The sequence below is a fragment of the Anabas testudineus genome, chromosome 3, assembly GCF_900324465.2.
Source record: "Anabas testudineus chromosome 3, fAnaTes1.2, whole genome shotgun sequence".
In the NCBI taxonomy this organism is placed as follows: Eukaryota; Metazoa; Chordata; class Actinopteri; order Anabantiformes; family Anabantidae; genus Anabas; species Anabas testudineus.
This window is the reverse complement of record NC_046612.1, coordinates 5,203,497-5,229,744: the sequence shown is the minus strand read 5'-3', so window position 1 is coordinate 5,229,744 and position 26,248 is coordinate 5,203,497. Positions and strand designations below refer to the sequence as shown.

Here is a 26,248-nt window from a genome sequence, read left to right as displayed (position 1 = left end):
ATAAACTGTTTATTTCTCCCTCTCTCCCTTTCTCACAAACTTCCTCACATAACTTCACTGAAGCTTTATTTCATTTCGTCTACCTCCCACCTTCTTCTTCTCCTTTTTCCCAAATCGCTGTCTGGCTCTATTAAACTATACAAGTTGAAATCTCAGACACAACAACCTTGTACAGTCCTGCACAGCAGCAGGTTGCCTCAGTCTATGCACAATTTATGATAGGATCCAATCCTCTGCTAAAAACATTACACTATGCCTGTGCAATACTGACATTATTTTTTAAGACCATATATTTAAGAGTCACTATAGTGATTTTACTAATAAAACTAGTTCAACCTGTGCAAATTGTATATTAATATCACTACACCGCTTGCTGTTTGTACTAATAATAAATATAGTAATTAAACAATAATATTACCAGTGCAATCTGGGGGTTGTCCTGTCCATGTCCCGTTTGTTGTGCAATGTCTGGTGGTCAGGCCTGATGTTTTGAAGCCTTCCCAGCATGCATAAGCCACTGAGCTGCCGAATGTGATTCCATCGCTGAAGACAATTCTGCCGTGTGCTGGGGTGCCAGGGTTACCACAGGATACAGCTGGGAAATGAGGAAATATTAAATAGTGGCAATTAATCATTGTGATAATATCAGTGTGAGCAATACAGTCTTGCTGTCACTCAAGGTTGATCAGCTGTAGGCTGCAATAATGAGATTATCACTGGAGTCAGTTGGAAATAATATAAAATATATCCTTGAGGTAGTGAGGCTGATTAATGACTAAAGGTTGTTGGATTGATTCCCAGCACTAAATGGAGGATGTACAGTATTCTACTTGTGTGCTAGAGGCTAGCACGAGGCTGGTAATACTTACTTAATACCACTATAACTGCCAAAGTGCCTGTTAGCAAAAGCCAGAGCCTCGAAAGATTTCAAAAATCAGGTGTTGCCTGGTTCTGCCTCGTTGTCAACACATGCTGTCAGATATGTACAGGAATTTGTATATCGTAACATTGTCACAGTAAATAATCCAAAAGTTAATACAAGTAAAAAGAAGCATTGACCATGCAGCAGGGTGGCAAATCTTTCATTATCAGTCAGTACTTCTGGACAGACAATATCCTTCCCAAGTTATCTTGGGGAGAACAGAAAACATATTCATAATCTGAGAATGGCTGTATACTTGATATTATAGATTTAACTTCAGAGCTGTTCACTATAGCCAATTTAATGCAATGTTCTTACATTAATATAAGGGCTTCCCCGTCCTGTGGTGCAAGCAGTAGTGATATATTTAACTTATTAATCCTAGCCCAGTGATCATAGGATCCTTATCTATCTTAGGCTTTCTTGCCGGTATATAAGAACTATAAGAGAGAGCACACAAATGCAGACATGGTAGGGCTATGGCTCAGTTCTAAACTGGCTATCCATCAGTCCTAAGTTTGCGAGCACAGCATATTAACAGAACCAACAGGAATTAGCAACCAACCAGAGAAGCATTTCACTAATAAGCTCATGACAGCTGACAGCCTTTAACAATCAAACACCTTTTGATGGGATTCATTAGTTAGAGGCCTTAAAAGCTCTGTCCAAGAGTCTGTGCTACTCTCAGCATGTGTAGGTGGAGGACATCATTCAAAGCTCTGTGTGTGTGTGTGTGTTTGTGTGTCTATGGCAGCTTATAATTGTGTCTGTGTGTGTTATCAGCATACACGCAGTGAGCCTGTGTACTGGTGTGTATTTGGCTGTGTGTATAGATTTCTTTGTGTTTATGTTCCAGTGATAGATGCCTCATAGTCTCCGAATCAGCTTTTAACCACTATTAGCTTAATGAAAAACAACTAGACAGACATGAATAATTAGCGTTACACAGACACTGTTGCACACAAACATGCAAACCCCTTTATGTGTTTGGGTGTCTTTAAACCCAGATTTGGGTACTCAGTCAATGTAGGCAAGCCAGCTCTCAAAATAGTAGAAGTAAAAGTCATTGCTTAACTGTCAGACAGTCTCAACCACCGCTGTCCACAAAGTGTCTGATGTCATTTCAATTTAGAGTCCTGTGTTGTGTAGCACTGGAACAGTGTTGCTTCTTTAAGAATTTAATTCCAAAATGAGATACAATCTGAAAGTATTGATTGACAACATAAAAAAAAAAAAAAAAATCTATCAACACTCAATTTTAAACAGGCAATTTTAAGAACCGTTTTCTGAGTACTAATGTTCTAAAGAGTGAAATTACTTTTTTTATATGAATCAGCAGATGAAAATTATTGACCAGAATATATAACGCTTTGGTATGAAGCATTTCAAACAATGGCATTTGTTTGACTTCTGTATTTGACTTGTTTTACTTATTATTTTTCTTATTTAAGTCAGTGCAACTTTTATGCCTTTCAGTGTTCTATATTTAGTATACTGCTGTTGTTTTCAGTCATAGCCACACAATATACAAGAGTACACAGAAACTGTATGACTCACTCTTCCTCCCTCTATCCACTCAAATTACTGCCAGAACAACCCATCTATTTAACTTAATCTAAAATCTGTGTCAGAGTACAATTGAGTTAATGTCAGCAGTGTTTTATTCAGCCTACCTAACACTATTGATAACAGGGAGGATAACACAAGCAGCAGCTTAGGATTCCAGTGTCTCTACAGCACTTTGGGGACCCACCTTAATTTCCACTAAACCCCCATGGTTTTAAAGAGTGTCTTTAAAAAACTGCTGTTGTATAGGACATGCTTTATTACCACAGTGCTGTGGAAGATCTGAGTCAGTCAGTGAGACACACTCTAACACACTAGATAACATGCAAACATACATACAAAAATTAGTAAAGTCATATTTTTTAAATACTTATCTTACTTGATTATTGCAATTGTTAAATGAAATTGTAAATTGCTTAGATTCAAGTCGTACAGCAAATGACATGTAAATGAAAAATCAGTTGAAGAACAACAATTTATATGTATTCAAGTCCTTAACCTTATGAATTCCATACATCTCATTTATGTACTACTGTATGATGAATGTATCAGCCTAAAGTGTGAAAATATCTACAGCTACTTAAAAATGCATTCAGACCCTTTCCCCTGGCTAGTTCCACCCTTCACCCTTAAGGTGAAGCATGGTAGTAGCAGAATCATGCTACTGACGTGCTTGTCAGTGGCAGGGACAATCAAAATGGCCAAAGCCGAAGGAAGGATGAATGCAGTAAAATACAAATGTAATTTTCTTGACTGTAACTTTAACTGTGTTTTCTTATAGTCTGAAAACCAACGTGTTTATTTCTACCCATCTTTTTCACAGACTACCTGATCTTACTTCCCCGAAGCACATTTCTGCTTCATTTCATCTACCTCCCACCTTCTTCTTCTCCCTTTTCCCAAACTGTCTGGCTCCGTTAAACTATACAAGTTCAAATCTAAGACACAATGTGCAAACATTTTAACAACATTTTTTCCCCACTTTGTCATTGTTATCTGACTTGAGCTGAACTGTAGATTGAAGAGCAAAAAAATGCAACTTTATCAATTAACAATAAAATACACTGGATTTAACTAAGCAAAGAGGTAAGAGACTGCCATGGATAATTACTGCATGGATGATTATGTTTCAGCTGACAAGTTATTTAACTCTAACTGATGCAGTGAGTAGCTTCTCATTTCTTAAACAACCATGTTAGAAGGCACATCCTGTTGTCGGAAAAAGATGTTAATCTGTTTCAGAAGGATCAAATTATTGGCAGAAATAAGGCAAAGAAAACATGGAGATGAATGAAACTACTAAAACTGGGTTAAAATTTTCCAATGCACTATTAAAAACTGGAAGGATAGTGGGGAGCCATCATCTTCAAGGAAGAAAGAAGGAAAATCTTGAATGACAGTGGCAATCATTTAATTGTTTGGTGAAATCAAATAGTAGATAAACAACAGTAGAACTCATGGCTGTATTTAATAGTGAAAGTAAGAACATTTCCACATGTACAATGCAATAGGAACTCAAAGAGTTCGGACTAAACAGCTGTGTATCCTTAAGAAAATGTCAGTGAGGCTAATCAGAAAAAAAAGGCTTCAATTTGTTAGGGAGCATAAAGATTGGATTCTGAAGCAATGGAAGAAGGTCGTGTGGTCTGATGAGTCCAGATTTACCCTTTTCCAGAGTGATGGGTGCATCAGGGTAAGAAGAAAGGCGGGTAAAGTGATGCACCCATCATGCCTATTTCCTACTGTACAAGCCTGTGGGGGCAGTGCTATGATCTGGGGCTGCTGCAGTTGGTCAGGTCTAGGTTCAGCAACGTTATGTGTCCAAAGAATGAGGTCAGCTGACTACCTGAATATACTGAAGTACCAGGTTATTCCAATGAATGTTTTCTTCCCTGATGACACAGGCATATTCCAAGATGGCAATTTCAGTATTCATCAGGCTCAAATTGTGAAAGAGTGGTTTAGGGAGCATGAAACATCATTTTCACACAATGGCCACCATAGAGGCCAGACCCGATAGTGAATCTTTAGTATGTGCTGGAACAGAGTTTGTGCAGCGATCTGACTCTCCCATCATCAATACAAGATCTTGAAGAAATATTAATGCAACTGGACATGAATAAATGTTGAGACATTGCAGAAGCTTATTGAAACAGTGCCATGGTGATTGCGTGCCGTAATCAGAGCTAAAGGTGGTCCAACAAAATATTACAGTGTGACTTTCTTTTGGACGGGCAGTGTATACAACACAAAGCATGCAAAAAGTAAAGGGGTCTAAATACTTTCTGAAACCACTGTAAAACACAGACTGTAATGTATATTATGTACTGTATGTAGGTATAATTTTTGTTCATTGATTAGTTGCACACTATTGTTAGTATGACAAGTAGCTTGATGCTACTTTATTCTCCAAAGAAGAGACTAAGCTGCTCAACTCTGGAGACTGAGCTGACTTATCTTCATATAAAATGCTGACTAATTAAGTCCATATGCCACAAATGCACTGTGGGCATATGCAAAATCTGCAGTGCTTCATTATACAGCAATGTTTATTTTTACAGCAGTGCTTTATAGAGATCTGGTTGGGACCCAAAGGTAACCTCAAATGAAACAAAGCAAACTTGCTATCAAAATGTATGATGTTTTCATAGCAAACAGAATATGCTGAACATGTCACATCACATATAAAGCAAGAAAGAGCATTTTTACTATAAAACGGGGTCAATAAGGGGTGCTTAGAACAAAATACAGTGCACAACAGACCATGAATAACTTTTTGGACTCTAGGAGAAATGGTTGCCTATAAAAAACTCACAATATGTCTTTTGCGCCATCTTTCAGGAGAGTCAAATTTACACACAGCCATGAGTCATGAAAACAGTCATTTCTACTTTCCCACCTTGACAAACAGGCTGCGTGCCACTCCAGGTGGCATTGTGCAGACAGGTCCTCTCAGCTGAGCCCATCAGACTATATCCTGCCTCACAGCTGAAACGCAGTAGGCTCTTGGTCTTAAATTCTTCCCCTCCAAGACGGGTACCATGGGGAGGGATCCCTGGGTCTCCACAGACTCCTGAACTTGCACCTAGTGAGAAAATGTACATAAATGAATGCACCAAACAGAGCAACCAATACCCACTAGTGGTCAACGAATTGATTGGTCACAGATTAATTAGGTTGATTTTTTGACATGTCTGCGCTTATGGTGATTAATAAAAAAAATTAATAAAATATCAGCAGCTACACTGGGAGCACTTCACTCACACATGTGACTAAAAATTGCACCATATGAATGCACAAAATTATTTGGGTGCACCAGTGCTAGTGACTCACCAGGATGCATTTTATGAGCACTTGAAGAGAGCAGTGAGTAAGATTAGAGGATCTGAAAATACAGTTATAGTGTTTATACTGCAGCCTCTCATCTCTGTGACGGAGGGCAGGGCTCAACTCCTCCACACAGAGCTGACAGCAGGCGGGAAAAAAGACAGAGCCCAGTTGTGATGTAATTTTACTAGTTTTAAACGGTACTGTACGTTGTTACACCTGACTTGTTACTGTACGCGTACTAAGGTGAGTAAAAAGTTAGCTTAACAGTTAGCTTTAACTGTTAAACACTCTCAGAACAAACATCCCACCTCTCACAAAGTTCTGAGAGTCTTGTGCATTATAATAGTGGCTTCCTGATGCTTGCAAATTATATAAAATCTCCTGTAGTAAAGGTTTCCTCTCTTCTTGTCATAAATAGACATACTGCACAAAGGAGTACCCCACATAGTGTAGGATGAGTGACTATTCCTCACAGCAGCAGCTCTGGTGAGGCGTTCAGTTTCATTTCAGTTTCATTTATTTTCATAATTAATTAAATGCTCATTTACGTTTAGCATATTTATGTCTCAGTTGTAATTATTAAATTGCTGTATTTCATCTGTGGCAAAAAGAAAAAACTAAACTAAAATATCAGAACTACATATAAGCCATCAGCCTCCCTGCTCTCTAAAGAGAATCAGAAATCAGCCATTAAAAAACTCATATCAGTCGACTACTAACCCCCACGGAGTCCTGAACTCACAAGACACTTAGAACCAAGTAACCACAGGCACAAATACACTTGAAATATGAAACAACAGTTGCATTCAACTGTTGTCCATTATCCTCCTAATAGGCTTCAGCAATTTTATGTAAGTAAATAGCAAAAGACAGGGTTTGGAGGTTGTCGCTCATTGAGGCAACAAAGCTAAAAATGTGTGTGTTCTTACTACAGGTAAAAAACGTGTGATGTTGGTCATGTCATAATTCAGGGTGAATATGAGAAATGTTTCCCACATTCTTCTTATATTCTGCCTACTCTGTCCCTCATATATAGTGACACACACACCCTGACACACAAACTTTGTAGAACTGTACTTTGCATTTAGGCTACACCAAATTGTTCTAGCATTAAAAGCAGTGAGCGTGTCACAATTTCAGCAGCTTAAATTCCATTGGTAGGGATTTGTGAGTTTAACAGGGTACAGCTCCAAATGTAACGTCTTGCATCTCAATGAGGTCTTCAGCTGCAGGATGGATTCTGCCCTGCTGAGTGTTCTGTTTTGAGGCCGGCAGTGTGAGCTTATTGCATTTCAGCTGTAGAGACAGTGGATGCTGAGTTTGGAAATGATCAGCTGTAGTGTTGGGGGATCTGTGTAAGCCTACTGTAGAGCAGCACTTACAACCTGGGTAGTAAACCAGTTCCCTTCCATTTGTTCTTTTCCTGCCCGTTTCTTACACAAGCAGAACAAGCCCAGTTGCATCAGCACAGTAGGCACTCGCTTTTTGTCTGTTTGCATATTCATTTATTATTTATAATAATAGCACACAGTATTTTCTCAAAGGGTCAATCCTAACCTAAACCCTACTTGCACATGACTGTGAAATGGTGACTTGTTTTATACAGCACACAAATTAGAAACAACGCAGCTGGAATTATGATGCTGTTTAAAAAAGCAGTCCCTTATAGATGGGAAAGAAACATTATTTGCAGAGTAAAAACTAGAAAATTTGAAAGGGCAGCATTTTCAGAAAGCTACTTTCAAATATGTTTAACTGACTTTAAACTACAGCGATTCTTCTGGGAAGTTATTTTATGCCTGGGAGTGAAAATGCTAATTCTAGTCCTGTGGCTAAATCTAGATCCCAGAGCCATTTAGCAAATAGTGATACCGTGAATAACCCTCAGCTCTACTATTAACTGGCACTGTCATCATTTACATACAGTGCATAACTGATCTGAAATCAGAAAGCAAAACCATGTCAAAGAAATAAGAGTTTGGTCGAAATATATGTGTACTGTACATTTGTACACAATGTACACTTTACTACCCGTAACCGTCAGTGTCTGTAACTGACATTTAGCACAGTAAAGGTTATAGGGTGACAAAGCAGTGTGTCTGTACTGCTTGAGCAACACAGAGAAGACATGTTCATACCAACACTTCAGTGTGATGTGGCTCGTCTAATGGGGCTGAAAAAATGATTTTTATCTTTTGTTGCTAAACTAAACAGGATTAAGGATCTTCAGTGCACTGAAGTTACTGTGATGTATATTCAGAACCATAAAGAAGCTTTAATTCAAATTGTTGTTTGATTTCAAGGAGCATGTTTTATGACTTTGTGCTTCAGATTTAGAAACACGTGTTAACCATATAGTCAATACGGTCCCTTTTGAACAGCCTGTATGAATGACAAAGTATCTAAGCTGTGTATCTGCTGGGTAAAAAACACCAGGCATGCAGATTTATAGAAGGGTGTGCCCCTACCAGTGCAGTATGTTGGTGCTCCACTCCACGTGCCATCTTCCTGACAGTGTCGTGTCGAGTTGCCCACCAGCACTCCTCCAGGCAGACAAGAGTACTGCAGCACTGAACCATACGTCCAGCTGTGGGCCCCAGATACTACTGCATTAGGGGGTACACTGGGGTCACCACAGGAAATAGCTACACAGACAGAGAAAGATTGAAATAGAGAGAGACCGTGTTAGTGAGTGTGGGACTGTGTTCAACTACAGAGGGGGGTGGGATTAATGTATGCATTTGTTGTGTGTTCATATCACACACAGCAAATGGAGAAATACACAAAAATAAATTAATTTTGTAATATACTGTCAGATAAAAATTTATCAAATGTAGGAGGAAAAAAAATCTAACTAAAAATTTCCCTTTGATCATATCTGTTTTTATGTGATTGGAATAACTTGATACCATTTTAAATAATAAATATTTAATTTAAACTTGAATATTACACAGTGGGTTTCCTTTTCTTGTCCTTTTTTCCTCTTTTATGGCATTTTTGCCTTCATTTGATATAGAGATAATTTTAGCCGAGAGAGAAGAGAATCCATCTGATCTTTACACTTTTTTCCAACACAACATGAACATGCACACGTGATTTAATCGTCATGTGGATAAAGCTTATTTTTATCCATGAATTGCCAGAGAGAGAAAGAGAGAAACAATAGCTTATCTCAAATTTAATTTACTTTAACTGGAAAGCACAGAAACAGTCTTTCCCCCTCTCCTCTATGTCGAAACCCAGTAGAAATCATTCCACAGTGTCAAAGGAACAGACATCAGTGGGGGAAAAATATCTGCTAGTTTTTTTTTTTTTCCCTCCTTCAATATTGGAGAAATCAACGTTTTACGGAGCACAGGTTTCTGGAGGACACAGATATGAAACTGCTCTCGATTTTCTATTTTTGCCAAATGACTGGTCCTCTGATATCTCCCCTTACCCCCAAATTGTATTGCTTCATCCTTTCCCTGCCCTTCAGTCATCACCTTTCTCCCCCCAATTTTCCACTAAGACATTGTTTCTCGATGCACAGACAACAGCATCCCACCAGTGTCTGCCGCTCTCTGTCTGGCTCTTCATCGCTCTACCTCTCTGTTACCATTTCATTGTTCTGTGGTCCTGTTCGCATCTCTGTGTTTCTCTCTCCATCTCTGAATGCGCCTCCTTTTCCGTATCGCTCTCTAGTTTAATCTCTATGTTTCCATCAGCCATGGTAGCTGTCTGACAAGAACGACTATTGCCCTTAGAGACACATACGCACCTTTTTTTCTCTACACACACACTCAAACCTTTAAGCCTCTTTCTCTCATTGCCATCGCATCCTTTTGTGATTACCCCCCAACCCATTTTTTTCCTTGAACCCTCTTATTCCTTCTGCTTCTCATTCACTCCGCATCCTCCACCTATTGGCTCTTTGAGCTATTTCACAGCTCAAATAGTTTTTCCTGACAAACATAAGAAGACCATAAATCCACCTGCATAGACTAGTTGTGTTCCGCATGGCAAACTTTTTTAGACATATTTTTTATTTATTTTTTTTACAGAATTTCAAAAAGTTGTAACCTGTTCCGAACTGGACAAATATATACCCATGAATTTAAATCCATTTTCAATCTGCTTATTCTGTCTCTGCTTGGGTTTCATTCATCTTCTGAACCTGCATCGTCATTTTCAAACTACTCGGATTTGTCCATACATACGAAGGCAGCGAGGAATTGGTCGGTCCCACCGTCCGTCGTGTTGGCATGTGAGGAGTGCAGAGCCCAGCAGGTAGAAGCCTCTTTTACAGTGGATTGCCACAGTTACGCCATAGCTGAAGACTTCTGGGTAACGGAGACCAGACTGAAGCACACCATTTTCCACGTGGCCAGGGTCTGAACAGTTCACCACTGTAGAAGAGGGCAGAAAACACGCCGTCTGAACCTCTGACTCCTATTAACAGAAATGCCCTATTTCTTAGGCATACAGTAGATAGTTCACATATGGATATGGAGGGAACTGGAATATTAGAAGAGATAAAGAAGTCTTCAAAAACCTTTTTTTGATATAGGAAAGCTGTAACTAGGATGATCATCACTGTGTCTGAAGTTATTCTCATTCAGACTTCACTATATAATACAAAAACAGGAAGGAGATAAGCGAGCAGTGAACAGAGATGAGGGACATTTATTAATCAATTATAGGTGTACTGAAATGTTTCACTACACATTGTCTTGCTTATGTTGTAATATTGATTAATTCAAGTTGATGTAGACCTGACCTAGAGACTGAACTGAATTAATAACTATTACAGCCGAAGTGAGAAAATATGTGTATAAAGTTTTTTCTTTTTTTTTTAGTGAATGTAATTTTTGTAATTATTTCATTTTTAAAGAAATACTGCATATACAGTAGTTCTTGCAGATTTCTTCAGATTTAGAATTTACATGCAGCACATTGTGGATCCTAAATCTGCTCTGTTCAAAAAAATATTACCCATTTACAGAACTGAAAGTTTGTGTTTTACAGCAGGGAATGTTTAAAATGTTGTTCAGTGAAACCTGATAAACTAGTTTAACAAATCAGTGCACAGTTTATGGGTCATATCACACATGGTGGCACCCACTATGTTTGATGAAGGCAATTTTCAGCTAAATTTCAGCTTAGAGTCCTACTTAAAGATTAATAATTTAGACAAAATTAAATCTGCTTCAAGGCACAATAACAAATGAAAGATGAAAATTTGTTTCTGAAACATTGGTATTCTATATTGTAACCAGTCTTTCACAGTAGTCTAAATACTGTGAAATACTGAACATTAACTGAATACAGAGCAACAGAATCCTCCAATCCAAAGTTGATTGAACACTAAATCCAGTATTAGTATAGTATAGTTACTTACTCCATTACCAGTCACTCAAAAAAGTCGATTATAACCAATTTAATTTCAAACTTTAGCCTCAAAACAGTGAGTTTGTTCGCAGTTCAGTTGAGGCCCCTAATGAAACTCTGCAGGTCAAAAACTGACACACTCATGATGGTGGGTTTTAAAGTCTGTGTGTAGTGTGACCTTAAAAACGTGTAACACGTGTAATAAGTAAACACTTACTTGTAATAAAGTACAAAAAAATATTGGACTACCTAATACCCATTATCTGGCTCTGTTCAACTTTGAAACATGAAAAGTTTATTTTTTCTTAACTTATAAACTTGTATTTTGTCGATATCAGCCCCAAATATCAGGGACTACAAAAGTAAATAATAGTGAGCGCACAGAGTGAACTGTGACTGTGTTAGCTTTAGTTAGCTGTGCAGCATTAAATAAAAATGAATAAAAGTGTAATGGAATCTGGATACATTGAAGATGCTAAACTCAGCATCACAATTTTAGCCTGTCCTTGTTGTTCTGTTCTTGTCTTTTCTAAATGCTCTTTTGTCATACTATGCTCTCCTCTGGTCATATCTACTCCGCTCTGCTCTCTGGGTGGATGCCAGTACAATAAGAGTGAGGTTTGATTTTCCAGGTCTCCCAGGGGAGACTGACATCCACTCAAATTCAAGTCCATGGGCGACGTGTGTGTGTGTGTGTGTGCGTGAGTCATCCCATGAGAACAGAGAAACTTTCAGTCTTATAATTGACAGCTGCTGCTGGGAGAAGACAGAAAACGTGAAGGAGATAGAGAAAGCAAGGAAGCGAGGATGAATCCCTTCAATGGAAAACCCATATGAGCAGCTACATCATCGATCTCTCATGACTGTGCAAAATGCCTGTGTGTTTGTGTTTTAGTACGTCATAACTATTACACTATTGGAGGTCTGAGGAGGCCTGTAGTGTAACCACCACGCATGGTTAGCAGAGGAGAAGAACGTGTCTGTGGACATGTAGCCAACTGTGTGTGTGCACGTTTGGATTTGTTAGGCTTTTTGGACAACCACCACCATGATTGTGGCTGAATACAGCTCAACAGACTATATGTTTACGCTACAATTATTTAGTCCTCAATTTTACAGTGTGCTGGCAGCATATTTGGGCCGAAAACATTCCAGTTGACATATTGTAGCTAGAAACAAATTAGGCCAACAAATACATGGCGACCATCTGAAATGCATGATTCTAAAAGAAAAAACTGTTCTTTGTGCAGCTTGCACAAGCAGCTTGCTTTAATCAATAATCGCTAGGATCTGATGGTGAGGTGGCAAGTTAAACGGTTATCTCACTCAACTATTGAAAACTATATACAAAGGTAAGGGCGCCAGAAAAGTTCAGTATAGTCATTCACAATGACAAAACCTGTGCGCACAAGTACTTTTTGTATTTCTTAACAGATACCTGAGGTAAAATGGAAGAAAAATCCACTCAAAAATATGTACTATAAACTAAAAAACAGATTATTCGCCAGCATTTACATGGATGTTCAGTACAAGGGTATACATCTAACTGTGTGGTTTCTTTGTGACCTTTGCAGACAGGAAGGGGGCTGCTCCACTGTCCGTTGAGTCGACACTGAGCACGAGCATTTCCACTGAGGATGTAACCTCTGTTACAGGTGAAGTTGACAACATCATTGAGGTTGAACTCGCTGCCGTTGGTGCGACCATTGGCTGGGTTGCCGGGGTGACCACAAGTGATAGCTGAGGGAGTAAAGAGAAGCATGATGAGAAATTCGAAGTGTGGAAAAAGTATTATGAACAGAGTTGTTGCATTTTAACTTGTGATATTTTCAACTTTCCACTGGAACATATAGATGCTGTAAAGATAAAATGTGGACTTTATAAGGTACCTGTGTGCAATAGATAGAGTTTTTATATGACTTTTTTTTTTTTACACAATAGCTGTTCCTATTAAATCAAACCAAAGGAAATCATAATACCTTACAGACAAAGTACAATGGTTTTGTTATACTTACGGACACAGACAGGTGTTGTTCCAGACCACCGATGGTCTTGTTGGCAGATTCTGACTGATGTGCCAATTAGTCGATATCCTAACATGCACTGGTACACCACTGTGTCACGATAACTAGAGCCATCTCCACTAATGTGGCCATTGACTATGGGATCTGGAGAGTCACAGTGACCAGCTGGAAGACACAGATTGATACAGAGTTATGCAATTGAATGAAAAACATCTTAAACTCACTTTCTTCTCTTGGGCTTTAATGCAGGCTCACAGTCTGAATAGTTACACTGTTAAACTGTTTCTTCTAAACTCTCAGATGTCAGTAAAGTGGTGTTATCAGTTTATCTGCAATTGATGTTCAAAGAGGGCCATTCTCTCCTGTGATTGTAGTTCTAAGCATCCAGCACTCAGACACACTAAAGGCGTGTTAAAATCATGCATTTTATTTATTTGTTTGCAATAACTAAGTGGTGTTAAAGTACCACATCATTGATTTCTTAAAACCTACAGATATAAACTTACTGAGTCTCCACTAAGGTGTGTAGACTCAGTAAACTGTACATAACACCATTCCAACTACAAATTACTGTGTTTTTGCACTGAATTGAATGGCGCATAAGAAAATTGGGTGACCTTCACTGACAGTGTGCTAGTAAATAAGTTATGTGAAGTCCTTTCCCATGAGATGCACTACACCGCTATTAAGCTCATTTCTTAAATATTGAGATTTACAATTTCAATTAGGAGACCAATCGCTTGTGTTTCACAGTCGGTTCCTCCCTTCATGTTTCTGTGCCTAAGGCCCAGTGCTTTTTGATGTATTTGGCATTTCATGTTTTTTTCCTCAAATACACTTTCTTAAATGATGATTTATGCTGAAAAAAACAGGCACAGAGAAAATGTTTTATTTTGCAAAACTCACTGGAGATGATTGCTGATGTAATTCAGATATTTCTATTCTACTTTTCTAAACACCATCTACTAAAAATTATAACCCCCGATGTCTCATTTTGTAAATCCAACCAGACCCACCAGGTATAAAAGGTTTTTGTTCATGCATACCCAACCTGTTGCCAGCAGGAGACATGGTAACGGTTTCTTTTGAATGAAGCACATACATAGTGTAAATACTAAAAATTAGAAATAAAATTCCATCAAATCACCTTATGGACACAAAAAGACTGTGGAACTTTAACACAAGTGTTCCTGAGGGAAGATAACTTATGATCTATGACTACATAATTTAGTATGTTGTGATATTTTATAAGTGTGATTTTTCAATCCTAATTCAGTACATGTACACCCCCCTACTGACAAATGCAGTGCACCTAATTCACATTTGACCACATCAAAACAACATTAATAGCAGCATTTAAAAAGTTATATATTGCTATCAACTTTAAACTCTTCTTACATGACTTATTTGCTTAGTCTTGTTAGCATCAAGATCTCAGAAAATGAATGTGAAGGCAGACATGCTTTGATTTATGCGTCCATCACAAAGCATTTACATATTCATTGCATAAAAAGTACATCCAGGTTTCTTATTCATGCATGTAACTCTGTGGCTGAATCACTAAAACAGAGTGTGCATGTAAAATCAGGATTAATCTTGTCTGGTCAGTGCTTCCTGAAGGTCTAAATCAAGCTCTTAATGTATTAAGTAATAAAATGTCTTCGTAGTAGATCATTTGAGTTACTGAGGCATGTGCTCAGTTGATCTTACTTACTGCTGGTCCAATCTCCATAGAACACACATAGACAGTTGTAGCAGACCTATGTATTAAAATATATAAAATGTATGCCCCCACACATTTTCATTAAATCCTTACTTTGATGAAGTTTGATGGCTTAGTCTTTTGATGACAAATCAAAATATTTAAGTATACATTAAGTATTCGTGTGATTTGTCTTCACACGATGTCTTTTGATACAGTATATTACACATTTTAATCTTTAAATTTCCATTACACTCCAGGATGTGATATTATATAGTTATGAAAAATACCACTCTGCCACTCTGACTGGCACTAATAGGACTGGATTTATTATAGACATGAACAAAATGTACAAATGTTACACATGAGACCTTAATACAAGTTCAAGTCTTTCATTTCACTCTATAAGATCTTACTACTGTACATTTCATTCCCAATAAATGTGCCCTCTCTCCTCTTTTTTTAATGATTCACTTCAGTCAACCTGTTGAATTTACTTTCATTATTGATCACAATGTTCAATTTTTTATTGGTACATGGTTTTACATTTAATGGACCTTACCTAGACACCTGGTCTCCGTACCGCTCCACAGCCCGTTAGCGCTGCACTCTCTGACATGTGACCCCACCAGCGTGTAACCATGGTTGCACATAAAGATGGCAGTTGCCCCAAATGTGGTCAGTGTCCCCAGTTTGGTCCCGAACGGTGGAGACGGAAGCTCACCACAGGAGATGACTACACAGTAAAACAGGTACAATGAGATCATGTCATAACAGTAGGACACTGTAGGAAAATCTATAGAAATGTTTCCCCTCATTAAGATTATTTTAAAAATATCAGCATTTTAACTCGTTTCCTTTTTAAGCTGGTCTATTGTACAGGGTGTGATCATCCCCATGTTTTATAGAAAAATGTGCGAATGAAAGGAAATCTTTTTATTAAGTTTTCACGATTAACTCAGATGCATGTTTATAGCCTGCCGAGGACGTTGCCGATTATGGATTAGTACCAGGTGTGAGGAATGTGTGTATATTAAGCAGTCTGACATTAGTATTCAACTGGTTGAGGCCAGGTGTGGCCAGGTGTGGTTGAAACATCCATTATATTAACAAATTATGGGAACTTAACAGTATGTGGTCATCTGCTTTATTTTTTATAAAGACACTGTTAAAAAGCACCAAGCAAATTGAACATTTGACATTTCTGTTAGATTCCCATCAACTTGCTGCCACGTTAGGGCACTACAAGTACTGGATCAAGGAGATATGATTGAAAAAGAGCAAGTGTTCTAACAGAAGATAGATCTCCCAAGCATTAACATTTTTTTATTGTTATGTTATACATTATGCAACACTAAGTAGCCTATTGTAAAGCTTTCAAAGTCTGTTGTCTTACAACATGCTTTTATAAAATAAGCCGTAAAGGCACACTGCAGAGCAACACTTCGTTGCAAAGCAATTCTCCAAAACGGCCAACTTAGACCCAACATTTAAGAAGCACATACTGCATTTTGTTTAAAGTAAACATCACATGTCCAAGATGAGGTGGTTACTAAGGCTTTTAGAAGCATATACTGTGGATCACAGGTAACCTGTTTAAAGCAGTAGTAAAATGAATGGATAAACACACACTTCCACAGGAAGAAGCTACCACTTATAGTCTTTCATACCATCAACCCTACTAGACATGTGGAAGTGAGTACTACAAATGGCCATGCTTCCACTCAATCTAATTAAAAGCACATGCTTTCCTGGCAGAAAAAAACCTACTCTATCAGGAATACATTGTGTCAGACTTTGCCAGCTGTTTGTTTCTACCGGGTTGGGTGTGCCATTTTTGATAACTCATTCATGATTCATTCATGACAGGTTGTGGCAGCAGCTGCATTGCAGTTTCATTCTTTTGTGTTCCCTAATCATGCAGGTGTGTATACAGTATTTGTGTATCTCTGCGAGTCTTTTTTATCCCTTTGGTTTATTTAGTTTTCTTCCCTGTCCATGGCAATAAATAATTTAAAAATGTCTAGCGTCGAATACTGAGTGTAAAGAATTTCATGTATGAAATTATATTGTTTGTGGCCACACGAATCAACTCAGCTTTAGAGAATTTTTTTTTACAAAAAAATCCTAGATATGGCTCCAGTGATTAGATTCATACAGTAAATAAAGTTACATGTCCTCCTGGGTGCTGAGGGAGTTGAACAGTAGATCATAGTGGGGTTTTATTACCATGTTCACAGGAGAAGGGGTAGGATGATTTGTGAGAAAAATAAACCTGACAACAGCAGCTGTGATTTCCTTTGCACAGAACAGTGTATCAGTACTTACTCTTGCATGTAGCTGGGTCATCTGACCCTTCCCAGGTCCCATTGGCAAGGCAACGAAGAGTCCGGTGACCTGCACCCAAATAGTACCCTGTTGCACATTCCAGCATTATCATAGAACCAAACTCTCCCAGTCTACCAGAGAGCAGGCCGTAGGTCATGTGTTCTGACAAGGTCCCATCAATGCTTGGGCAGTGGACCGCTGGAAAATATTAGGTAGTTAAATAAACAGTAAGATTTCCAAGTCTCATTAGTGTCCTTCATGATGATCTATTTCATGCTATGTAGGTTCAATATATGCACATGCCAGGACTAAATTTCCAGAATACACCTCTATAATTTAGAAACTAGAAATTGTGGAGTCCAAAAACTATATTGTTAATGTAATGAGAAAGTAAAACTTTAACTAAAAACACTAAAGTTTCCCAATGTAAGGTCCAATCCAGACTTAATTTGGCCATATACATTTTTGTCCTAATGCAATGTATTAAAATTCTTACATTTTTAAATGGATGGATACTAGTTAATATATATATCTATATATATCTCACCTTATAAATCTGTATAATACAAATAAACAATGTCAGAAATATTCTTTTAATGATATATTGTCTCACACTAAGAGCAAGACTGATATTGACTCCAGATTGACCCACTATGTTTTTGTAGAGCTTTAAATCACATTTCATGGTCTTAGCTGTCACAAAAATTATAAGTTGTTACACAAACTCCTTGACTCCTATCTCACTAAACATACTTTTGAGCACTCTTAATTCTTAATTTTATCCTAACTTACGTAGACATCTAGGGGGTGAAGCAGCATTACTCCAGCTGCCATCCTCCAAACACACTGCTGTCATTGGAACACCAGGATCGAGATGGTAACCATGGTTACAATGGTAGGTGACTTGGCTCCCAACAGTGTACTGGTAAGCATGGAAGCTGCCGTTGCCCAGCGACTGAGGGATTCCACAGGAGACAGCTGCCACACCACAAACAGAGACATGTTGTTGAGGGTGTTCTTAACTATAATCAACTTTTTTTTTTTCCATCATCACTTACTGTGGATGATTAAGGGGAGGTTTAAATGTTACCTTGACAAACAGGTGGTGGCGTATCCCACTGGAAAAGTCCATTAGAGTGGAGTTTGCAGGTGGCATTGCTGGACCCTACCAGACGGTAACCGCGGTTACAAAAGAACTGAAGCCTGCTACCTGGACGGAGTTTGGTTCGGTTAACCACACCCCCGTTAGCTGGAGGATCATTGATGCTACAGTATGCAGCTGGAAACACAGAAAGAAAGAAGAATTTGAATAGGAGTTTCTCTGAAGTCTCTTTTGTCAGAAGCAGTTTTTTGTCAGAATTTTCTATGCTAAAGAAATTAGCACGAAAGACAACGTAAGGTAAGATCCACGTTTTTCAGTGGATCTGGAAACGCTCGGGCATGAGCTCCAATTACCAGGCAGTCTGGATAAAATGCACCCATATGGCATTATATGTAGTGAAAGTGGATTTAAATGTAAAGATTCACAAACATATTAACAAGGTATAAACAAAGACAAAACACCAGAAGCAAAGAAATATTCTGAAAACCTTCCAAGCAATGCAATGTTTTTGTCTTCTTGATTGTGAAAAGCGTAGCTGTTAGAGCATGGAGAACAGTCTAACAATCCAGCAGAACACGCCACACAGCCACTTGGCTCTCTCTTTCCTGTCCGATGTGGTCATTGCTCCACCTGGTCTTGGCTCATCTCCCTTTTGGCTTCAGAGTGGTGGAATGACTTTCCCACCACAGAACAACAAAGTCACTCTTCAATTTCCATTTTCAGCAAAACATCCCTCCCAACAAGTATCTTATTTCTCCCCTTTTCCAGCAAGACTGTTCTATTTGCACAACAGAATTTATGTTTTATAGCACTTCTTTCCAACATGATCATTCTGTGGGTGCAGACATATTCAGTTAGTTGGTGAAGGTCCTTTAATAGACCTTCAATTCCCCACCACAGAATAAAAATTAAATAATTTTAATAATGTTCTTGATAAGCTTTTATCTCAGGGTCTCTATATCAGAGGATCAGCTGCTGTTCAATATTGCATTGCACTGGCAATGTTATTGAGACACTGGGGTTTAAAACTTACCTTGTAGGAATTCAAATTTTAACATTTTCCTACAGAAAACTTTAAAAATTAAATTCCTACATTAAAAAGAACCTCAACCAAAATGCAGTATTCATATCTATATTTAAGGTTGTTGTGATATACAGATTCAGTACTTCAGCAATGACAATAGGGCATTGTAGAATGTTAAACATTCCTTTCAAATAGAAATTGTGAATCTTCTACTTGCATACACTTAATTAGAGAGTCATTAGAAGGTCAGCAAAGGGCGGGGAGAAATGTGCATTTGTCAGGTGCACAGCAAAGGCAGTGGTTTAAAGTACTGACTACTGCACATGCCACAGCGACGGTTTTATATGTGTATATATTTTTATATTGTATATTCTGGCTGCAAATATTGTGTTCTTAGCTCCATATTATAGGGAGGCTGAAATCACCAAAATATATTTCTTCCGGGGTGCCCAAAACTTTTGCATACAACTGTATACAATATGTATTATACTGTGTGTATGGTGTGTTTCCATATAAATCACACCAGAGCATGAACACAGTATAGTAATTGAAAAATCTCTACTATAAATTTCTGTTCTTTCTATAGCTGCTGATGTCAGGGCAATACAACACCACTGGGACAAGAAAATACTATTACTTTGGGCCACTGTGCTGATATAACCCCACAAACTAAAATACATCACACATTTCTTTCAGTAAGAGAGCCAGGAGACTAACCTTGCGACTCAAGTGTCTTAAGCCCAAACAGAATCTGTGTCACAGTAAATTGTGTTTTCTATGACGGAGATTGGCGGTCGTCTTCACAAGTTGAAACCCATGATTAAGGGGTAGCTGAAACACCTCACAACATAATCTAACAAAGCTATTGGTAAGGACACCAGAGTGTTGGCAAGAACCTGCAGAGATAACACACTCAATCTAAAACAAATTGTCAAATTAACAAATTGAACTCATTCTCCTTGGCTCCTAATTAGGCTGATGCATTAAAAAGAATATTTCCAATTAAAAACGTTTTGTAAATTATCATAACTCAGGTACCTACACTCTGGATGCATCGTACATCATTTATATGAGGGGTTGATTTATCATCCTAGTGAACACAAGATTTTTCAACATAGCAGGACACTGTTGACAATTTTCTTGAGATGGTAGTATATTCTTCATTCCCTTAAATAACTAAAACAGAGATATAATGCAATGGGACCGAAGAGATGACAGCATGTGTCAAATGTTGAAGCTTTAAACAAGACAGGAGACATCTAATGATTTTTCTAACAGCAACATGGTCATACCCGAGTATCTTATCTTGAATCCTCTCTTGTTGGTTGCGTGGTCAGTGGACCATCGTAGATACAGCTGGTTTGTTTTAGATGTGAAGTTCAGCTGAGATGAGTGGTTTCCACTTAGAGCAACAAGCAAAGGGCTTTGCCCAGAGGATCCTATAGAAACAGATAAGTAAGACTTCAGAACTGCAATGTTGTTTGACGTTTGTGTGTGTATTGAGGAAAGAGAGAGTTTTATTGTTTGAGCATGAATGTATTAATGTACAGGTTTCATTAAGATGCCAAGTATCCCAAAATTATTTGTTGTACTGTAGATGGATTGTGACTAGAACATACTGTTCAGTTCCATCTCCAGTGTTTGGACCACAACCCCCCACTGGTGCTCAAAGCTGTGAACTGAACTGAGCAGTGGATGCAGCCTCAAGTACATTTGGACTTGTTTAGCATGACTTGCTAGTCATCTATTAAAGATTTTTTAGCAATGCAGTTTATTTAAAAGTTTTCTCCAAATATTCTACATCTCTACTCTTTTTACCCAAACAGAATCAACTGTAATGTTGACAGCTATTGACATTTTTTTTACCTTCAACCAAAAGAAGGGAATGGTAAATCACAAACAAAATCCAGTAACAGCTGCCTACTCAACAGTGATGCCACTGCTGTCGGCAGCATCAAAGGCAGCTAGAGACTGTTTAGGACCAGGCAAAATAAATAAAAACAGACTGAGCTGAGTGGAATACACATATTAGTTTGCATTTGCTCGCCCAGCTTCTGGATTTCAATACAAATTGCATATTTCAAAAGCTAAGAAAGTCTGATATGTGTTTTGTTGATGGTGTTTTACAAACTTAGCTGTGGAATCATGAGCCTTCTGATTTCAAAGAATTGAAAGAACTGATGATTGTGGCGAAACAAAACTGTGATAATTGCTGCTGTGCTAATTTACCAATATGATGGTATATAGTTGGTCTTAGTTAAGTTAGCCCCTAACTACCACAATTAAATGTCTGACTCAAACCTTTACCCCTAACCTAACCTACACATACTTAACTATAAAACCACACCTTTTCCCACAGTGACGGAATGACTGCATGTGTATGTGTCTATGTTTGTTAATGTGGGTAAAATAGAGGCAGAAAGATTTGTATACCATCAAAGATCTCCAGTTCATCAAACTGTTTTTCACTGTGGAACATCTCCACATAGATATTGATAGTGTAACCTGGAAAACAGGACAAAATTAGTTACAACCACACCAGAATGCTTTGATGTGCCAAATTAATGCAGGACCACACACTATGCACAAAGTTTTATGCCCATGCATCGCCACAACACATCACTGAGATACAGGCTGACTTTAAAAATACTCTGTTAGGCATTCAGTTTCTCCCATTGTTCACAAAATTAAACACTAATATTCAGTAAATACAACTATACACTTATGACTATATCACCCCTAAATACCCCTACTGCACACACATACTGTACCTGGAATCATACGTAAAAGCCAGGAGCATGTCTGACTGTTGGGGTAGTTGCTAGGAAACCCGGGGCTCAGTATGACTCCTGATGAAGAAGACCGCTCCTCATTGGCTGGGCACTGTGCTGTAGGGACCAGACAACAGCCATTCAGATTGATCAAAGCTTTGAGGTTTCTTCGATATATTTCGACTGTAACTCCTAGTAACACTTTTCCAATTTATAAACAAGTTGAACTCCAACTGTAAAAAGCACTTTGATTGCATTACTCTCATGAGACCAATTGCTTCTTTTTGTCCTGCTGTTCACTCAGTGTTCATTCCACATGGTGAAGGATAAGCATTTCTTCAACACTTAGGGAAAAAGAATTTCTTAAAAGAGACATTCATATTAGTTCTCATAGAAATGCGACAACCAGCACTTTCTACAGTTAATGCATTACTCCACTTTCTGGGGTGTCTTTGGTCTCAACACCACAAGTCATGTACTTGAACTCAGTAAGCATATTTCAACACTAAGTGTAGAATTATGGGAGAAGAAAGATGATTTTTTTTTTAGCTAACATTTTAAAGTTCAACACACAAAACCAAGCCTGTTTATCAGACTGAGTCACTCCAGCACGACACTTGATGTTTTTTTCAATCTTTGAATTTTTTACATTTCAGTTACGGTTTTCTCCAATTTCTTCCTCACATTTCTCAAAATGAGAGGACAACCCACTGAGACTTAGTCAGAGCTGGCGGCATACAGCAGGGTTTTACAAGTAATGGTGAAAAAAGCAATAATCACAATGAAACAACTCTGTTGCATATACAAATACTGACAACACACGTGTGAGTCACATTACATTATTGAATTAATGTGTCTAAAACAGTGAGTAGTTGTAAGAGAAGCAGCAGGATGAATATTTGTATTATTTTTTAAGTCAAGTTAGAAAATAGGTAATATATTAGTTGTGGCTGTTGGAGGGAGCGCTATCAAAATTGGAAAAGTGCAAAGACGGGGGTATACTAGTCATACATGTCATAAATATCACATCAAATTGTGAATGGTAGTTTGAATCATGTATCTACTTTACAGAACTTTCAATCTAGTCATTTACTACTTTGCTAAAGAGCCTTCAGGCAGAAATAACACTTCAATTCTTCTCGGGTAAGACTCCACAAGCTTTGTACATCTAGATTTCCACAGTTTATTCTAATCTTTCTGGCAGATTTTCTCAAGCACCATCAGATTGGATGTGAATCAAAGTTTAAATAAGTTGTTTTATGGGGGTTCAAGCCTGGCCTTTGGCTGGGCCACTTAAGGACAGTTCAGTGCTGTCTTGACTGTATGTTTTGGATCATAGTTATGTTGGAAGGTGAACCGTCATCCTTCTCATTGTTAGGTTGTACTTAACCTGAATGGGCACTGAGAAGCATTCCTATAGTAATATGTTGCCATCACCATGCTCCACCTTAAGAAAATGGTAATAAGCAGATGATGAGCAGTGCCTGGTATTCAGTTATGGAGTTCTGAGATGTAATTTTTGTGTCATCAAAATATCTTTCTCATGCCCATTTGACAAAATTGAAGTCTGACAAATGCTTTTTACTTAAAGTGGCGTCTGTCTTTCAACTTCACCATATAGGTCTGATTGATGCAGTTCTGCTGAGAAGATGGTTCTTTAGGCAGGTTCTCCCTTCTCTGCAGAGAACTATCCATCTGACTTTGAAGTATTGTATATTTGTGTTAATGGTTCAGGGGTTTGGTTTGCCTGTTGCCTTACCTTGACATGTTGGAGATGGGGCTTCAAAGAGCAAATGGGAATTGAGTTTGCACATAAGCTCAGCCTTTCCAACCAGTGTGTATCCAGGTAAACAGCGATACTTTACAATGTCACCTAACACATGGGAAATAATAAAACATCCATTAAATCATCCTCATCAAGCTTTTAATATGAATTTCTGCACAGTGGAAATGCTAACATACAAACACTAAAATAGGTTTCTAAAAATATCTGAAACTGCCCTTTAAAGTGTTTATTTTATAGGCAAAGAGCTCCATAAAAGTCAGCATATTGGAGCTAGTGCTCTCGTCAAAGTTGACAGGCTTGCCATCTTAAAAGGGGTGGAGAACTTTCACCTGTCAGTGAGTTGTAGCACATCAGTCAAACTTTGCCAAGCAGGCATCAGTTCACATTCTCAGCATGGGTCCACAAAAAGTTTAAAACAGAACAGAAAAAAAAGCATTTAACCTTTGTGCGTCATTTTAGGAAGACAGGTTGTAATAAGATGTCGTCTTGATGTATGCAGCTTAATGACCTTTAAATTAACCTACTATACTGTGTGTATTTGGAAAGTAATTAAATAAAATTTAATAATAAAATATTTTTAAATATTCATCAAATTGCTGACATTTCAAAATGTACATTCTCTGCAGATATATGATTGTATACTTTGCCAGAAGCAAATAGGCTCTACATACTACTGGCAGGGTAAACTGACTTTGCTGGGCTTTTATGAAATGTGCGCTTTTCCCCCCTCAAAATTGCAGCTCCTGTCGATCTTAAAGGTCACGAAACCTAAGACTAAGATGCTTTAAGCAAATCATATAACACTGAGCTGAGGGGAAAATGGAAAACTTGACAAGCAAGGATTTCTCCTAAAATTAATGTTTTTCAAAAGTTTGGAACATGCACTATTAGGTGTCGCATTTCAACAGTACATTACAGAGCGTGACTGGTGGATGTTCTGTTTAGACATAAGGTTAACACAATTCATACAACACAAATGAAAAACAAGACTTTGCAGTTGGAAACTGTGCATTGTCCCCATTTAGGAAGCCAACTTTTGCCCCTAATTATGCTAAATATTAGTTTTTTAGAGGCTAAACAAAACACTATTAAAAAAAAAACTTGATTTTCTGAAAAGTTTATCCATTGGTGAGGATGTTAATTTATCTACCCACATTAGTTTTCACATGTAGGAAACCAAGGCTGCCAGAATGAGACAGAATTGATGCTATTTTAATTAATAAAGAAAATTTAAAATGAACACTGACATACTAATGTTAGTCTGCTATATTTGGATATTGCATTTGCAAAGTAATACAGCCCATTAGAGGGGTAATTTACAATCAGAAGAGTAATGACCCCCTGTCAAGCTTGATCACGTAGTTTGACCTTAAGATGCACCAAGATAAGGTTGATAGTTCTTCCTAATTTCGAAGAGTATAAGAAACCATGTCATTAAAAAAAAAAGCTAATTAGTCACATTTTTCACGCAGGTGCAGCTGTCTCAGTAGCAGCAAAATGTTGTTTCAGGGTATTTTATTATGATAATGGGTTGCTATTTGTTTTTTTGGAAATACATTCGGTTTCTCTATTGTCAACAAGTGTTTTATGTATCATAAGTCATAATTATTTATCAGGATTATTACCTATCTGGAAGTCTTCATCTTCATAGATGATTTCTGCATTCTCCACAGCAGGAGGAGGAGGGCACTTCTTCAAACGGTAAGCTGGAGAGGGGTGCAGAAAATTACTTACATACATACATACAAAAAACACAAGTCTATACCAAAAAGTACTAAAAAGTGCATCTTTATATTTCTAGTGACAGCACTACAACTGTTTTTATTTTCTAAGTCATCTTTTTTTAAAATTAAAAACAGAACACCACAGCTTTATCAGTTTTAGCTTGGATTGTGTCTAATGCAACATGGTAACAAACTGTCTGACTGACTGACTGATCATACAGTGTGAAGGACACCGCATGAAGAGAAATGTAAAGATGACGTCAAAGAAGAAAACCTTACTGCTCATGAAATGAAACAAAACTGGATGGACAGGATGTGAACTAGGGCTGGTAATGCTGTATGTCGAGTGCATGCTTATGTCCTTTACATACTAAAAGGCTAACACTACCATTAGTACTACAAGTGACCCTGTACTTACTATGATTAACATTTTCTTAATATTTAGTATAATATATAGCATACATACATATATTTACATAGTACATTATGACTCCACTATGTGTCTGAACTCTGCACCATCAGGTTCACCTACATATATAAAAACAATTTCCCTCTGGGATTATTAAAGTTTTTGTTTAATCATGCACATTATCCATAAA

At 37.9% G+C, this 26,248-nt stretch overlaps 1 protein-coding gene across 1 annotated transcript in view; it reads right to left on the bottom strand.

Moving 5' to 3' along the window:
* Positions 1-26,248, bottom strand: part of LOC113174926 (CUB and sushi domain-containing protein 1-like) — a 330,106-nt gene that overhangs the window by 20,752 nt on the left and 283,106 nt on the right. The window contains exons 47-61 of the mRNA XM_026379140.1: positions 25,551-25,631; positions 23,899-24,012; positions 22,140-22,256; positions 21,802-21,873; positions 20,661-20,807; positions 18,333-18,521; positions 18,035-18,220; positions 17,243-17,440; positions 15,477-15,650; positions 13,204-13,377; positions 12,755-12,928; positions 10,018-10,206; positions 8,287-8,463; positions 5,388-5,573; positions 419-595 (exon numbers count right to left, since the gene is read on the bottom strand). Coding sequence (XP_026234925.1) covers positions 419-595; positions 5,388-5,573; positions 8,287-8,463; positions 10,018-10,206; positions 12,755-12,928; positions 13,204-13,377; positions 15,477-15,650; positions 17,243-17,440; positions 18,035-18,220; positions 18,333-18,521; positions 20,661-20,807; positions 21,802-21,873; positions 22,140-22,256; positions 23,899-24,012; positions 25,551-25,631 — 2,355 coding nt within the window. The remainder of the gene's footprint in view (positions 1-418; positions 596-5,387; positions 5,574-8,286; positions 8,464-10,017; positions 10,207-12,754; positions 12,929-13,203; positions 13,378-15,476; positions 15,651-17,242; positions 17,441-18,034; positions 18,221-18,332; positions 18,522-20,660; positions 20,808-21,801; positions 21,874-22,139; positions 22,257-23,898; positions 24,013-25,550; positions 25,632-26,248) is intronic.